The following is an 18679-nucleotide window of genomic DNA, read 5'->3' as shown; positions in this document are numbered from 1 at the left end:
TAACAACTTTCATTTTATTTCCATTCACATTTTTCCCACATAACCGATAATTTTTTAGCAGCTTCCCACAGGTTTTAACGTTAGTTCTTCGTCAGACGATTGTTAGCCTCATTTTCATAATCTGCCACCACATAACCAGTCCTTTTAATACATTTACACGCAGTTTTTTCGAAATTTTCCCGTATTTTTCCACCCTTTAATGTGTTTCGGAAGCAGCACAATCACCTAACCTTTGTTCACATCATTGTTTACCAATCCAAGTTCACCACAGGATCAACATAGCTCAACTTAAACCAACACTTTTTCGACTTTTTTTCACACCAGAACTCCAGTTGCTTTCTACTTCACCTTTCTCTCTCCCCATATATTTTTATTTTCACTTTAGCCTCATGTTACACTTTCCACCTTCTAATACCATGTCACCCTCACAACATCCCCACAACGACCTCATTAAGTTTTATTTACATTCCCTCCGCAAACATGCCTTCACCCTAGCCAGATTACGCTCCCATATTTTATTCACTCAGGCTTGTCTGACATTTGGCATTACCCCTGAAGTCCTCAAACTTAAAGTTCCCATCTCTGGCTGTAACCCTTCTTTCCATCAGTCCCTATACCAGTTCCAAACTGAACAATCCATAGCCATCACCCGCCTAATCCTTCACCTACGTGTCAACTCAGCCATTGAACACACCCGTCAACTCCTATCCCTAATCAAAGTCCTTAATCTTTCCTCTCCCACATCCATACCGGCTGTTCAGAGCATCCTCCTACAGGCCAACTGCAAATTAGAACAGCATGTCACCCTCCACCTCAAAAAAAACTATCCAATCTCCTGGTTTCTCACCTCCGGAAAGCCAACTCACTCACCCTCCACAACCTTTCCAACAAACCTCAACCTCCTCTCATTGCACACAGACTCAGTCTCTCCCATCTACTCAATCTCCCACTTCCAGGTCCACTCCCCCGAAAACCTCTAAATTCTAGTCAACACAATCTGGAACCACAACACCCCAATTCAGTAGTTAACCTTTCCTCCAAACCTCTCTTCCCAATCCAAAACCTCTGTCCTATCCAAAGGCCTCACCTTCAGCCCCACTCCCAGATTCAACCAAACAGCCCTTGTCAAAGATTTACTGTCCTACACTCCTAGTCTCTGCTGGAAATATCACTTTGCCATGAAGAAAAATAATCCTAATCCTCCTCCCAATGATCCAACTCAAGACACTATCGAAATTGAACCCTGCCTGGAACAGTTCCGTCCTCCATCACAGTGGGACTCACCTCCTCTTCCTCAAAATCACCCTCTCCAAACCTTCCAGGAATTTCTCACTTCCAGCCTTGCCTCTCAATCTTTCTTGAAAAACCTTAATCCTACTCCCAACATCACCTCAGCTGAAGCCCAGGCTATCCGTGATCTGAAGGCTGACCGATCCATCGTCATTCTTCCGGCTGACAAGGGTTCCACTACCATTGTACTTGATCGTCCGGAGTATGTGACTGAGGGACTGCGTCAGCTTTCAGACAACACTACATACAAAGTTTGTCAAGGTAATCCCATTCCAGATGTCCAGGCGGAGCTTCAAGGAATCCTCAGATCCTTAGGCCCCCTACAAAAGCTTGCACCTGACTCCATCAACCTCCTGACCCCACAGATACCCGGCATCCCTACCTTCTACCTACTTCCTAAAATTCACAAACCCAAACATCCCGGCAGCCCCATTGTAGCTGGTTACCAAGCCCCCACAGAACGTATCTCTGCCTACGTAGATCAACACCTTCAACCCATTACATGCAGTCTCCCATCCTTCATCAACGACACCAACCACTTTCTCGAACACCGTGGAATCCTTACCCAATCTGTTACCCCCGGAAACCATCCTTGTAACCATTGATGCCATGTCCCTATACGCAAATATCCCGCACGTCCAGGGCCTTGTTGCGATGGATCACTTCCTTTCACACTGTTCACCTGCCACCCTACCTAAAACCTCTTTCCTCATCACCTTAGCCAGCTTCATCCTAACTCACAACTTCTTCACTTTTGAAGGTCAGACATACCAACAATGAAAGGGAACAGCCATGGGTACCAGGATGGCCCCCTCGTACGCCAACCTATTTATGGGTCGCATAGAGGAAGCCTTCTTGGTTACGCAGGCCTGCCAACCCAAAGTTTGGTACCTTTCAAGATCTGGACTCACAGTGAAGAACAACTCCAGAATTTCCTCTCCAGAATTTCAATCAGATTCACTTGGTCCTACTCCAAATCCCATGCCACTTGCCTCAACGTTGACCTCCATCTGTCCAATGGCTAGCTTCACACATCCGTTCACATCAAACTCACCAACAAGCAACAGTACCTCCATTATGACAGCTGCCACCCATTCCACATCAAACAGTCCCTTCCCTACAGCCTAGGTCTTCGTGGCAAACGAATCTGCTCCAGTCCGGAATCCCTGAACCATTACACCAACAACCTGACAACAGCTTTCGCATCCCACAACTACCTTCCCGACCTGGTACAGAAGCAAATAACCAGAGCCACTTCCTCATCCCCTCAAACCCAGAACCTCCCACAGAACCACCCCAAAAGTGCCCCCCTTGTGACAGGATACTTTCCGGGACTGGATCAAACTCTGAATGTGGCTTTCCAGCAGCGATAAGACTTTCTCAAATCCTGCCCTGAAATGAGATCCATCCTTCATGAAATCCTCCCCACTCCACCAAGAGTGTCTTTCCGCCATCCACCTAACCTTTGTAACCTCTTCGTTCATCACTATGAAATCCCCAAACCACCTTCCCTACCGTCTGGCTCCTACCCTTGTAACCCTTGTATCCGCCCCTGGTGTAAAACCTGTCCCATGCACCCTCCCATCACTACCTACTCCAGTCCTGTAACCTGGAAGGTGTACACGATCAAAGGCAGAGCCACGTGTGAAAGCACCCATGTGATTTCCCAACTGACCAGCCTACACTGTGAAGCCTTCTATGTGGGAATGACGAGCAACAAACTGTCCATTCGCATGAATGGACACAGGCAGACAGTGTTTGTTGGTAATGAGGATCACCCTGTGGCTAAACATGCCTTGGTGCACGGCCAGCACATCTTGGCACAGTGTTACACCGTTCGGGTTATCTGGATACTCCCCACCGACACCACCCTGTCAGAACTCCGGAGATGGGAACTTGCCCTTCAATATATCCTCTCTTCCTATTACCCACCAGGCCTCAACCTCCACTAATTTCAAGTTGCCGCCCCTCATACATCACTTGTTACTCAACAAAATCTTTACCTCTGTACTTCTGCCTCGACTGACATCTCTGCCCAAACTCTTTGCCTTTACACATGTCTGCTTGTGTCTGTATATGTGCAGAAGTGTGTGTGTGTGCGCGTGCGTGCGTGCGAGGTTGATATTTGTGTGTGTTTTTTATTGTGTCTATCTCCAGCGCTTTCCCGTTTGGTAAGTCAGGAAACATTCCACGTGGGAAAAATATAATATTGTGTCTATCTAACAGCGCTTTGTTTGGTAAGTCACAGCATATTATAGTACGCACAACGTATCATTACAGGTGATACATATTAACATTAGATCTCACTCTTTTTCCCACCAGATACTGGAAGTCATTCGAACTGGCATTGAAAAAGGACCAGAGTCAGGATATGCTGCAGAGAGTGCTGCATTTGGACAGCTGGCAATGACTCCACAGAGTAGAGGACTAATGGGTATTTTCAAAGGACAGACAGAATGCAAAAAGAATCACTTTGGTAACCCATCTCATCAAGTGAAGTAAGAGCAATATGGTTTAAAAGAGAGTGACAAACTTTAAATATTGATAATTGTGGTTTTGTACTGAAGCTTGTCTTCTTAGGAACTGTCAGTATTTGATTTTCGACACTTGACATAAATATAAGCTGAATTAATGAAGATACTGTAGAAACTCCAAAATTGCACGAAGTCTGTTATTTCATATTACATGAATCATGGTCATATAAATTTATAAAAAATAGTAGCATAAGCAAGCTTTTCGTTATTTTCGACTATGATGAAGTTAAACCTTGACTATCACAATGTTTTTAATTGCAGTTTGCACCATTACTGACAAGCTAACTTTCTTCTTTTAACCAGAGAAGCATGGGTGTACTTCAGTGTTTTACACATTGAAATTTTATTTTTTTCTGTCTCTCAATTGAAATCTTGATCTTTTTCCAAGAAGTTTACTGGTTGATCTCCAGATTTCAATATTTTATTGGATAACTGAACAATCATGGGTGCACGCACACTCTCATATGCATGCTTATCACCTGCGTGCGTGCGCGCTCGCATTCGCATGTGTGTGTGTGTGCGCGCATGTGTGTGTGTGTGTGTGTGTGTGTGTGTGTGTGCGTGCGTGCGTGCGTGCGTGCGCGTGCGAATGCGAGCGCGCACGCACGCAGGTGATAAGCATGCATATGAGAGTGTGCGTGCACCCATGATTGTTCAGTTATCCAATAAAATGTTGAAATCTGGAGATCAACCAGTAAACTTCTTGGAAAAAGATCAAGATTTCAATTGAGAGACAGAAAAAAATAAAATTTCAATGTGTAAAACACTGAAGTACACCCATGCTTCTCTGGTTAAAAGAAGAAAGTTAGCTTGTCAGTAATGGTGCAAACTGCGCGCGCGCGCACACACACACACACACACACACACACACACACATGGGGGGGGGGGCGCACCATTAGTAAAGATGTAAGGGAATAATCCTATAAAATTATTAAATAGTATTATAATAAAAATTGAGATGAAGATGAATGTTGTTCCATTAAATGATTTTGGTCCTAGTAGTGTTTTAAATTCATTGTGTAGTGTTTAGTTTATTTCAAATAATATTAATTCGTGATGATGTAAGTCAAAACATTGATGGGATTAATAATAGTCCTAATAATGTTCTAGTTCAATTTAATAAGTGTGTGTGTGTGTGTGTGTGTGTGTGTGTGTGTGTGTGTGTGTGTGTGTGTGTGTTGCGCACGCACGCATGCGCGCGTGCGCACACAACTAGAAAGGGAACTGGTCAGCAAATAGTTAGAATACTACATAAACTTTTCTTGTTCTTCTCTACCTGTACACGGGAAGTGGGGGACCTTACAGCAGGTACTTTTCTTCCGCCGTTCGGCCGCCGGGTTCATCTTTTTCTCATAACTGTTTTTTGACCTGCACATACAAATAGGTGATGCGTAGTAGGGCGTATTTGTTTCTCCCATTCACCTCTAAAATATCGGGTGTTCGAAACAATTGGAAGGCTGAGTGGTTCTAGAATTTACTCTGAAATTCTTGAAGCACTACGTATTCCGTCCCCACCCCCACCCCACTTGAGTGAGAAGCCGAAGGAGGTATGATGTTAAACATCTCCTGCAGAACAGACATTCTCACCTTCACCTTTGAAGTCACCGAAGAAAAATCTTAGCAACCCCTACGGAACAGCAAATGGTGAGGAACCAGTCACACTTGTCTGCGAGGGTTGTCTGAAAGGTGTGATGTGTGTGTGGCGTTAGTCGTGCTTTTACCTACTCTACCCACCCCTTTCAAAACTGATATAAACCCTCCCCTATACATCACATATCATAAAGGGATAAAACAAACGTTCTGCATTACTTATAAAATATGTATTATATTATCACAATTATGTAATGATTCATACAAAATCATATTTTCTATTAGTCTAACATGCTTTGCAGTTTATTAATCTGCACCCAGGTTTGTGTAGACCAACGGCCTAAGAGATTACTTTCAAATAGCAGCTTAGGTAAAAATAAGACCTAACTATACGTGGATGGCAGGAGAGACTGGCTGACTAGGCAAAAATAAGAGCTAACTATATGTGGAGAGCGTCAGCTGCTGTTGGCATTACAATTGGGGCCACTGCTGACTAGAGCAGAGTGTGAAGGCAACTTAACAGGTACAATCCTCTAACAACCTGTGTAGAGATCTAGCTGTGTTGGTAAGCGAATGTGTAATCAGCACCGGTGGGCAGCACTGGCGCTGGTGGCATTGAATTTTGGTTTCAGCATCATTGTTGGCGAGTGGATGCAAAGTCAGCACCGGTGAGCAGCAGCTGGTGCAGTCGATGTCAGTGGCTGGTTACTGCATCGGCGTGATGGACGTGTGTGAAGACTGCTTACTCTCCACACTCAATCTTGTTAGTGGAAAGGTTGAGGTCTTTTCTCCAGATTTTTGCCGCTATTACTTTCTCATGTCTTTTACTGTGTTGTACTCGCAACTTTCTTCCATTGGTTTATTGGACTCAATACAATTAGTGGAAACAGTTCTCATATCTTGCTATGCCTGGTTGCTATGGCAACTCATAATATTTTCTTCCCGTTTCCGTCTTAAAATTCCCACTTTCTTCGGGTCCTGTTACTTGGTTCGCCACGTTCTAACATTTTTCGGTTGACAAGACACGTGTGGTATTGTGTTGCAAGGCTCACACATCTCTCAAGTCAGTTAACTTGTGTGATGTGTGTAGCCAATACTCGTCTCTGGGTAATCAGTTACCCCGATCTCCCAAAAGCTGCTTCTCTGAAGACTATAGCTGGCTAAAGGAATTTATTAAACTACTTCTCTATCCTTGAAATAATTTGGGAACTTTTCAGTTCAATCACTTTATATTTTCAACTTCCATGGACAACAACTTCTGCAAATTATATTAGTCCTTAAATATTAGACTCATTTACACATATTCAGATATCATTCGTTTGATAACCAAATAATTTATGAACATCATACATGTGTCTTGCTTCGTTCACAGGCAAGACACAGAGTAAGTTAAAACTCTCCAGTCTCAAGCGAGTCCAATATGTGAATGTACATAGAAATCTATATTCAATTGTTAGTTAGTCTTTTTACAATCAAGAGACACTAAAGAGCACAGAATACTACATCAACTTTTCTTTTCTTCTCTACCTGTACACAGAAACTCCGTGGACCATACAGCAGGTACTTGTCTGCCACCATTCGGCCGCTGGGTCCATCTTTTTCTCGTAACTGTTTCTTGACCTGTACATACAAATAGGTGATGCGTACTAGGGTGTATTCTTTTCTCCTACTCACTTCTAAAAAATCAGGTATTCGAAACGGTGGAAGGCTGAGTGGTTCTAGAATTTACTCCGAAATTCTCGAAGCGCTACAGCAGAGACCATGAAAATGTTGAGAAAATCATTTAGTTTTTGTCCAGTGGTTTGACACAGTAGTAATATTCACTTTTCCCCTTGTGTTCCCTAAAGAGTATTTAAAATCAGTCTCATGCTAAGCTGATTTTTTAAAAATGCTTATTTTGTTCATAATTGTTCGTTAATATATTTTTATATTTATGTTTCAGAAATATTGCAGTAATAGGTGCAGGACTCATGGGTGCTGGCATAGCACATGTGTCAATAGATAAAGGTTATAAAGTTATTATGAAGGATACTGACCCCAAAGGGCTAGCACGCGGTGTCGGACAAATACAAACAGGACTAGATAAAGCAGTGAAAAGGAAGAAGTTGTCTGGGTACTGAACTGAAACTAACTTTTTTTTTTAAACCTACTTCTTTAGCTAATGCTACTGTAGTGTTTGGGAAATCTAATCATCTCTGGCATACTTCAAAAATGATGACAAATGTTTTATTTTCAGGTTTGAAATGGATCGATTTATGTCAAACCTAGAACCAACACTTTCTTATTCAAATTTTAAAAGTTGTGATATGGTAATAGAAGCAGTATTTGAAGATTTAAACATCAAGCATAAGGTTATCAAGGAGATTGAACAGCTTATTCCAGAGCATTGTGTTGTGGCTTCCAACACCAGTGCTCTTCCTATTACAGATATTGCAAAGGCAAGCAAGCGACCTGAAAAGGTTAGTTGAAAAGTAAAAATATCTCAATAACAACATTTGACAGCCAACAAAGTGAGAAAAGCGGACATAATTTCTTTCTTTTTGAACTGCTATACCAAGAGACCATGGTCAATAAATAAGATTGTTCACTGACTGTTCATCCCTATCTGCAGAGTACATCTTTAGAGTGAAATATTAGTATAGTTTAATCTCTGCAAATCTAGTGATTTGACCGAATTGTGACATGAACCTACTTATCTTTCCTTCTTACACGGTATATTGAGAGCACATTTCAAAAACTGAGGCACGAACTTGAGATTTGAAGAGTGTCTTTAGTTAAAGGAATGAATAGATATGAGCCAGTGGGGAACAGAAGCTTTGAATCTGTCCATTCTGCATGTCAGAAGGCTCATACAGTAGATTACTATCTGTGCAAGCAAGAGTATGAAAATTGTGCATCAGACCAGTATTCGTATCAACTTTCTCCTGTTTAAGCAACTTGGCATATATTCTAGAAAGGGTAAAACAGTTCTCTTTCACATGTCTTATACATCTTCTTACCCAATTTAGAGATATTGGTATCCCAAATTACATCAGCAATAGGATGAGTACTCTATCCAGAGCACTTATCTTAGAACAACCTAAACTTGTTTTGGTCTTCAGTCCAAAGACTGGTTTAATGCAACTCTCCATGCTGGTCCATCGTGTGCTATCCTCTTCACCTATTCTGTAATATAGGAAAATTGTGACTGCAAAACTATTGGGCTATTGAAATTAAATGTTAATACAATTTCACCCCAAACATCCATGGTAGCAGCAAAAGTATTTCCACGACAGTTCTGTAAAAGGTGGCAGTATGCATGGTAGTAAGATCTGTGCCCGGATCAGAATAACAAAGTGATTGGCAGGTAGTGTTTTACGAAAGAGCTGCCACAGCAACAACTAATCAACCGTTGTCATGGCACTCTGCCAATACTCTGATCAACTTTCAGGAGCAGAGCAACCGTATCACTTTGCTGCTCAGATCCACTATTAGCTACAGATATTCTTTTGCAGATTATAAAAAAGAATCAGCATAAGGAAAGAAAGCATGTGATCATTATCTAATGATTGCGGTTGATAGCATTATTGTTGCCATAAATTTTCATCATATGCTTTCTTTCCTTATGCTGATTTTTTTTTATAATAGACAAAAGAATGTCTGTACCTAATAGTGAATCAGAGCAACAAAGTGATAAGGCTTCTCTGCTACTGTAAGGTGATCAGAGTAATGCAGATTGAAGGAAAACATAGAAAAGAATTCAGCAGTGACCTGAGGAGCTGTTAGTGTTACAGCTATATTGGCTGTGCACATATCACCTAACACAATATTGAGCCTTTCAGTGTCAAACCGGCAATTACTTTGTTATTCTGATGCAAGTATACTTGCTTGACGTGGTGTCACCAGAACAGAAGTGTGGCAACATGGTAAATACTCATTTAACTTTTATTTATCTTACTTGCATATCATATTGTTTTTTAAGCACAATACTGAATAAAATAAAGCAATAACACAGGTAATTTATGGGCACTTAAATTTTTAATACAATCAGTTGCACAATTTGTTGCCACCAGGAATTCATTGAAATTTCCACGATATGTCCTATCTGTAACTAAATGGTGAACAGATGGAGTCTTACCGTATCTGTAAAGAGAGTCAGTGCTTCTGCCACGATTGGAGCATATTCTATTAATTGTTGTCCATATTCTACACGATTGGTCGAAGGCATAGGGCTTTCTTCTTTATGCTAGGTAAATAGTGGCAATGTGAAGGGCAAGCCTTTGTCTAGTCTCATTCCTATGAAACAGTTAATTTGAACTGAGACATACACAGTTCCATTAGCTATTTTTATGGATGATTTTCTTAATTGAAGCTGGTTTATTTCTAGGACAACCATGGCTTGATGGTAAGCGAGTCGCAGGTTGCCTGATATGCATTTAAACTTACAGAGAATAACTGCCAGAGGTGCAGGGATTGAATGTGGCTCGTTACGGGTTGCCACTCAGCAAGGGTTGATCTGAGTGCTCTACTGATATTCTTATTGTGTTGTTCAGCTGCCTTGAGCATTTGTATGTGTGCTCTATTGAGCATTACAGGAACACTGTATACCACCGTAGACTAGAGTTGAAGTGTGCATAGTTTCTGCAACAGAACCCCAGATTGTTCTGCACAGCTTAAGTAAGTTGTTGTTGTTCAAAGTTCGTACCTTCGCCACAGTTGTGATACAAAACTTAACTTTGGTAACAGTTTGAGGTGTGGCAGTTGATGTCCTGCACCTAATACAATGGAATCTAAATAACTTTGCTGTCTCTTGGCAGACTGATATTGTCACTATGATTGCAAGTACTTATGCAGACACTCGTAGTTGACTGTGCCAATTATTGTGTAAATAGTGACTTCTAAGTCGGAACTGATGTCTTTTGAACAGAACTTCTGGAACTGTGCTCCAGAGCAGAAAATGTTGGCACTGTCAGAATGGCTTAACTGTAGGAACTGTGATGTAGTGCAGGAACTGTCAAATGTCCACGGCACATTGACTTGTGTGCCTTTTGGGAAAAGAGCTCCATCCCCGTCAGTACTGGGCAGGAGCGAAATAGACCACGGTTAACAGTGCTCTTTCAGGCAGCTGGCAACACTATCAGTGGACAGATATCGTGTGCTGATGGAAGTGGCATGGAAGCAGTGTGTAGTTCTGATAGCTAGCACCACCTGGAGGTGGCTGTTCGGAACAGAGGTGATGCCCTGCAAATGATTCTCTCTGTGTAGTGATGACCTTTCTTGGCATTGCTGTTTAACTCTTTCCATGTACATACCAAAAGCAAAAAATAAAATTGATCAAGATGTGCACTATAATTATGGTGTAGGTGTTAAGTATATATCAATGCACAAAAAAAGCACTTGAATATTGTAATATAGCTTACAGACTTGCATACATTCTGTTTATTTGTTCATTCATTTGTTTGTTCGTTCATTTGTTTGTTTGTTCGTTCATTTGTTTGTTTGTTCGTTCATTTGTTTGTTTGTTCGTTCATTTGTTTGTTTGTTCGTTCATTTGTTTGTTTGTTCGTTCATTTGTTTGTTTGTTCGTTCATTTGTTTGTTTGTTCGTTCATTTGTTTGTTTGTTCGTTCATTTGTTTGTTTGTTCGTTCGTTTGTTTGTTTGTTCGTTCATTTGTTTGTTTGTTCGTTCATTTGTTTGTTTGTTCGTTCGTTTGTTTGTTTGTTCGTTCGTTTGTTTGTTTGTTCGTTCGTTCGTTTGTTTGTTCGTTCGTTCGTTTGTTTGTTCGTTCGTTCGTTTGTTTGTTTGTTTGTTCGTTTGTTTGTTCGTTCGTTTGTTTGTTTGTTCGTTTGTTTGTTCGTTCAGTTGTTCGTTTGTTTGTTCGTTCAGTTGTTCGTTCGTTCATCTTCTTGGAGCACATGGAAACAGCCAGTCAGTATTCCAGTATTATGACCCATTTGTGTGTGTTTGTGTGTTTGTGTGTGTGTGTGTGTGTGTGTGTGTGTGTGTGTGTGTGTGAAAAGATGTACCCAAGTGTTTGTATGCTGAACTGTGTTAAAGCTATCCTATTGCTAAATCCTTGGACTGTAAATTTGGTGGTTATTTTTATTCATTCTATTGTTTAAATGTAGAGAAAACCAGCAATAAAAATTCTTGAATGATTTGCCAGCATACAAGCAAATACTGTGTTATTTTGAATGAAAGTTGATAACTTTTCAGTCAAAACAGTTTAACAAGAAAAATAAATCTTATATTTACAATTTGTGTTCTCCATTCCTAGACTACCATTTCCATAAATTTGATAACTTTGTGTTCATTTTCTTGTAGTTCAGTTTTCATATACACCCATTCAGGGTAATGTATTGTGGGAGTGTCTGACTTGTTTCTCAGCAAAAGAGAAGACAGTAACGTCAATCCTTTTTTTCCCAAGGTTATTGGTATGCATTACTTTTCACCTGTTGACAAGATGCAGTTATTGGAAGTGATAACAACTGATCAGACTTCAAAAGATACTGCAGCTTCTGCAGTTGATGTTGGACTGAAACAGGGAAAAGTGGTGATAACTGTGAGAGATGGACCAGGTTTTTATACAACAAGAATTCTTGCAGCCATGCAAGCTGAAGCATTAAGGCTTTTACAGGTACATAATCAAGTCATAGCTACTACAGAATTGCAATTTCAGTGTATTATGCGAAGAAAGTAAGTTCTCGTCCTTTTGTAGATTGTATAGATGTAATGTGGAATTTCTATGTTGTTGATGAACACAGAATCTTCACATAGGGGTTTAAGCTGTTGTAACATCTTCTCTTCAACCAGCATTTGTATAAATTAAAATGATAAAGAGTTAGTTCAAGGCAAAGGAATTAAGAGAACAGGGCAAATCCCTTTGGGCAGTATGTAACTTATTGTCGTTTTTAATTTCATTAAGTTCCAAAAAGTTCAAATGTGGTAGCCCCATTCACTGTTTGTTACAGTATTGTACTTCATGTATAATAATTTTTGTCATTTTAGTACAGCTTTTAATTTTATTGCTCTAATATTTGTTCTGCACGCACTTTATTAAAGAAAGTAACTTGCAGGAATTTCACAGGTTAATTGCTACTGGTTTTAATATTGCTCTTCTATGGTTTTACTTACTTGATTTTTGAAATTGAGCATTGTTTAATCTTATAGGTTCTTTAAGCTTTTGGTCTGTATTTGTTGCACATATCATTGGACATTTTACAATAATTTGAAAACTAAAGTAACCTTTTCAGGAAGGTGTGGAGTTCAAGACTTTAGATAAACTTAGCAAAACATTTGGCTTCCCTGTGGGTGCAGCTACATTGCTAGATGAAGTTGGTGTTGATGTTGCATCACACATTGCAAAGGACCTGGGAAGCAAATTTGGAACGAGATTTGGTGGTGGTGACATTGGAGTTCTCCAGGACATGGTTAAGCAGGGATTTTTGGGTAATTTATTAATCAAAAGTGGTTTATTTTAATTATAATTAAATATGAAACTTGGCATCATAGTATTGTAATAGGTAACAAACTACTTATCTTCCGTTTTAATATAACATTTCGTAGCTTGCCTTCTACTTAAAGTTCCAATTACTAATTTGTGAAGACTATCATCTTCATGCCCTGTGACAGCTTTATTATAAGCTGACTCACTATTTGGCATTCATGAGTACCTGAATGATCTTTAGCAATGAGTTGAAGTTGGATTTCATTGAAATTAATGGTTGTGTGATTGAAATGACACACAGCACAAAATGTTACAATCGTCTTAGGTTATATTAAAATGATTTACTTCATTACATATGCCACTTTCATTGACTTGGAGTGTAATATCAGTGGATAAATATATGAGTCGTTAATGTAGCTCCTCATACGAAAAATCAGTCATTGAATTTTAAAATCTTTAATGAGCAATGGTCTGGGTTATTGTTCATTAAAAATAGCCCACAGTATTACCACACTGTGATCTAAAGGTAAAGGTAGCTGAGTACGTATGAATGATTGTTTCCTGTAATATGCATGGCAAACTATCTTGTTGCAAATTTGGATTCTGTTTGTTAAATTCTAACCTCAGTCATTTTGGTGTCAGAAGTGGTTAAGCTTCTGAGTGATTAGAGTTCAGATTTTGTTCTTAAATGGCTCCCTCCATTTCTCTAAAAGGAATGAGTGATGTTACACTTACCAAATCACCAAATGACATGTACCAAAAGGTCTGTTACTTGCTAGGTTCCAGAATCAAAGATGTTTGTTTCTCTCTGTGGTTTTTTGGAAAAAAATGTTGAAAAGCATAAGCTAAAGGGCACAAAGGCACTTAGAACCTGAGTCAAGGGAAATGTAACTTCAGGGTGTACACACCCCAGGACAACCAGGAAATACAGGAAAAACTCGGGAATTTTTTCATGTGGGAGAATACTGGGAAAAACCCGGGAAATTTTTAGAATTCCAGGAATCTTTCATTGTTTTAGTTTTCTGTTAAATTTTTGTTGTTTTGGCTGGTAACAACTGATACCCTAACAAAAAATTTTACTTTGGCCTGTTTTTGCAAAATAATACTGCAGTTATAAAAAATCAAAATAAAACTTAAGCTGCAAAGGAAATGCACTATCTGTGACAACAAAACACAGTGCACACACAAGCATCTGCCAACAGCAAAACATGTCAAAGGCTTTAGGATGAAGAGTATGCAATACTTCCTAAAATCAAACTGCTTCTGATGAGTGTGACCTCATAATGGTTTACATTATGTTTGTTTGAGCAGTTGCCAGTGTGCTCATATGCACGCCCACTTGAGTACCATACAAGCAGTACCTTCTCCCGCTTCTGGCAGCTGGAAGTGTGGCTGTTAGCTGTACTTGCAATAGCAACAGGCAGCCGGATGCTATCTAGAATAATTTTTCTGGTGTGCTCAAGCCGGCAGATTCGCGGAGAGCAGTCAGAGTTATAGTGGGGAGGGGGGTTAGTTTCCGTGTGACCCGTGTTTACATGTAGCTATTTTGCTGTTTCCTCTTCATTTACATCTTGCATGCCAAATGAAAATAAAACGGATTTCTCTGGCTGGAAACTATCAAGTGAATTAAAATACATTCACATAATTATGAAAGGCTAAAATGTGTTGTTAGTAACACTTTTCCAATTTCATTTTATTTCTAGGTTTTTGGTAGTCAGGCATTAATTGCCATGCAGAACAATGAAGTGACTTTTGTCAATTTGCAAAAGAAATTTGACTTTCATTAACCTTATCCGCAAAGATAGTCAGTTCATTTGAAACATTGTTGGCTAGTGTCAACTGTTTGCTGAATTTCAAATGCACATTTTCATCTTCTGGTACATATGCTATTACACTGTAACAAAGAACCAAACATGAGATAGTGCAGTACTGTTACTCCAAGAAAATTCGTATCCCGAAAACCACACTGAAAAGCGTAATTACAGGTTGGGGCGTACTACTTTGTGTATCTGACATATGAATGTGCACTTTAAGGAAAATTGCGCATTTTTGTATGGTTTACGAAATTCCGATGCTCTTTGAGTATCCTCTGATATCCTTTTTCATTTATGATATAATGTAAGATCTCTTAATGCTATATACATAAGAACATAGGGGCTTCCTACATCATCATAGCTGCCCACACAGTAATGTGTGTTTTCTGGTGCTCTCTGACAACTTCTGAAATGAATTCTAACATTTATGAGAAAATATTGCAAATGGTGGTTTGAAAAGTGTTACTTTCAAAGTAAATTTCATTTTACACAAGATAAATTGTTGTGTGTGTGAACATGATTTGAATTTCTTAAATGACAGTGTGTACGATTCTTAGTTATAGCTTAACACTCTGAGGGCCAGACACACACAATAATTTTGAGCCCAGAAGACCAGACACTTATGACATTACTTAAAATTTCACTGGAACATTTGACTGATGATCTGAAAAGTGAAAGCATAGATTTTCTTGTAGCTATACTATACATATATATTTAATCCATCAACTTTTCCAATTTGTGTGTTTGTTCTACTTAACAGCGATGTTGCTATTGGCTGGCTACATCACAGGTTCTGTGCTCTGAATATCTGCTGTCATCGGCTGGTGAAATCATGTGACGTGAACTATGATAGGCTTCTGAAAGTGCATCCCAATCTTGATTTCAATGCTTCAGAAACTAACGTGCTGTGTATGGTGGAATTAAAATATATAATTTTGTAATATGAAAATATGCAGTATCATAATATGAAAATATGCAGTGTACATGTTATTGTACATCAAAGATTTTTCCAAAATGTGTGTTTTTTTGTTTTTTGCTTTTTTGTTCTTGGGGTTCGTTTTCTAAAGTGCCGGTAAGTTCTATGCTGGTGTATAAGATGTTAACCTTTCAAAGGATTAGTAAGTTTTATTGTTTTGAGGGGAAAAAATATTGTCACTTACCACAGAAAAAGTGTATTTTCACCTGGGAAGAAGTGTATTTTTAACCTGTAAATCCAGGAAAAATCTGGGAAGTTTTCTTGTCTGCACACACACCCTGAACTTAGGATGAGAGAAAAATAAGTCAATAAAATACAATTTCTAGGTGAGAGGATAGGTGAAAGATTTCATAAATAAAACTGGCAGTGAACTAATAGTGGACCGTAAGGAATAGGAAACTAGAGAAAATGTAGAAAGCAGTAGTTTACAGTAATCTGATAGAATGTGATAAATTGGACCAGATGAACGGCGCAACTCAAAGAATAAGCAACAAAGTAGTTATTAGCATGCAAATTTTTCATGTATCTCCACTGTGACACCCCCTTGCGGCTCCAGGGATTAGGATAGGCCTGAGGTGTTTCTGCGTGTTGTAAGAGGCGACTAAAAGGAGTATCACATGTTTTGGCCTTCGTGTGATGGCCCCCTGTAGGGATTAACTTCCATTTTTCAAAATTTTCCCGAAGAGCTAGCCAGTTGGGGAAGGGCGCCTTTACATGGTGCATTGTGTCAGTCATGCGCTGAGACCTATTACATGTGCTTCGTTGGCGTGGATCTGCACTTCTGCACATTCTCCAACTGTTGGGCGAGGTCACCCTCCTGGGTGCATATTTTTTCCATGAACTGTGCAGTGTCGTTTTCTACACTGGTGATGATAATGGACTTGTTTGCTTCGTTGCACCTGATATCCAGCACAGTAGCCAGTCCGTTTTGCTGGGGTTGTCATGTACTCTGTTGGTTGTAGCCCCCAGATCACACAGGGATCGCTCTGCTGATGCCTGTGCTGTTACTCCCCGAGGAGTAGATGCCCGTCACTCTGGAGCATTGGGACTCTGGGCAATGGCCTTTGCTGCGGCTGGGTGTCGCCCGTGGGGAGGGCCCCTGGTTGGAGTGGGTGGCATCAGGGCAGATGACACACGGTGAAGCGTAGTACATCATCTCTTGCTGGTGGTCAAACACCAGCAGTCTCAAAGCATTCGTGGGCTCTATTCAACGCACAGTAGTACGACCCCAAATCGTTCCCCTCCCTGGACACATCATGGGAGGAACATCAGACTAAGGATGGCAGCGGCCGTTATTCTCCCCGGTACCTTGTGTGTTTGAGAGCTGATGGGGAATCTTTCATGATGATTAAGCCTCAGTTTTCTGTTGAGCAATCAGAGGACAAGTTTGGGGAGCTGGAGAGTTTGTCCAAAATGAAATCTGGGTCAGTATTGATCAAAATAGCATCCTCTGCCCATTCACAGACTGTAACCATCACGCCCCATAAGAGCTAAATATGGTTCAGGGTATCATATTTCATAGCGACCCTTTTTTTCAGTCTGACGATGAGCTGCACGCTAATTTAGAGTGGTGAGGTGTTCATTTCATTCAGCGTGTCCACCGGGATCCAAGAGGTAATCCAGTTGCCACTGGTGCCATCATCTTGGTCTTCGAGGGTGATACATTACTCGAGAAGGTTAAAGTGATGGTCTACCTCTGTGATGTAAAGCCCTATATCCCTCCCCCAATGTGGTGCTTTAAATGCTGGAAGTTTGGCCTACGTCTTCCCTCTGTACTTCCAGTGTCACATATCGAGATTGTGGACACCCATCACATCCCAATACTCAATGTTCCCCGCCTCTCATCTTTGTCAACTGTGGAGATCACTATTCGCCTTGCTCGCCTGACTGCAGGATTCTCCAGAAAGAAAGGAAAATGATGGCGTAGAAGACCCTGGACCAACTGACCTATGCTGAGGCTAAGAGGAAATTTGAATGCCTACATCCTGTACGTATGACATTGCCTTACACCACTGCAACAACAGTTCTAGCCCCATCAGCTTCTCCAACCCCAGTCACCTCTCAGAGTCGGAGACTACAACTGCGTCCTTGCGGGTGGGGGGCACTTCCCTCCCTGTTGCTTCTGGACCACCTACTAAGGGAGCAACACCCTCCCAACCATCGGGGATATCAGTCTCCCTTCTGTGCCGGAGAAGTGGGAGTCTTCTTCGGCTCCTCTCGCTAGTAAGGGGTCCCTTGGGTCACTCCATTCCCAGGTTTCTGCTAGTGGAAAAGATGACACCCACCAGTCACTGAAGAGCACAAAAGCAGCTGGTCGTAGGGCTTCACGCCCATCCTCAGTCCCAGAGACTGAATCAGTGAAGTCCTCCCAGACAGGGAAACCCAAGGAGCAGTGAGAAAAATCCAAAAAGATGATCCCCAAGACCAAGGGAATTGCGGTGGCACCCACATCACTGCTACCTACAAGCTCTGTGTCTGGGGGTGAGGCGTCAGCTGAGGACTTAGATTTTGCCACATCCTCAGGCACAATGGATATAGTCTGCTCAGGCAATAAGTCTGAGGCAGCAGGTGACTCTGAGGAGTAAACTGCCTCATTGAATGTTCCATTCCTTCCCAGTCTCACGATGACATCATTCTCCAGTGGAATTGTGGCGGTTTTGTCCACCATCTAGCTGAGCTACGGCAACTGTTAAGCTTTACACCTGCTTTCTGCATTGCCCTCCAGGAAACCTGGTTCCCAGCAATGTGGACCTCTGCCCTCCGTGGCTATAAGGGATATTACAGGAACCGTAGCCACTATAGTAGTGTGTCAGGTGGAGTTTGTGTTCATGTCCTAAACTTAGTATGTACTGAAACTGTGCCCCTTCAAACCCCTCTTGAAGCTGTGGCTGTCAAAGTAAGGACGACACAGGAAATAACTGTCTTCCTCCAAATGGTGCAGTACCCCTGAATGTATTAGCTGCACTGATCAATCAACTCACTAAACCTTCCTTACTTAAGGTAGATTTTAACGCCCAAAGCCCCTTGTGGGGTAGTACCGTGCTTACT

General features: G+C 40.9%; 1 protein-coding gene across 1 annotated transcript in view; it reads left to right on the top strand.

The window, feature by feature from the left end:
- LOC126262838 (trifunctional enzyme subunit alpha, mitochondrial) overlaps positions 1-18679 on the top strand; it is a 145512-nt gene that overhangs the window by 103798 nt on the left and 23035 nt on the right. Inside the window, exons 6-10 of the mRNA XM_049959695.1 lie at positions 3613-3788; positions 7357-7527; positions 7651-7873; positions 11822-12031; positions 12648-12843. Of these exons, the coding sequence (XP_049815652.1) occupies positions 3613-3788; positions 7357-7527; positions 7651-7873; positions 11822-12031; positions 12648-12843 (976 nt within the window). The remainder of the gene's footprint in view (positions 1-3612; positions 3789-7356; positions 7528-7650; positions 7874-11821; positions 12032-12647; positions 12844-18679) is intronic.

This window comes from Schistocerca nitens, chromosome 6, assembly GCF_023898315.1.
Source record: "Schistocerca nitens isolate TAMUIC-IGC-003100 chromosome 6, iqSchNite1.1, whole genome shotgun sequence".
NCBI classification, from domain to species: Eukaryota; Metazoa; Arthropoda; class Insecta; order Orthoptera; family Acrididae; genus Schistocerca; species Schistocerca nitens.
Note: the sequence above shows the minus strand (reverse complement) of the source record. Positions and strands in the feature narration are given on the sequence as shown.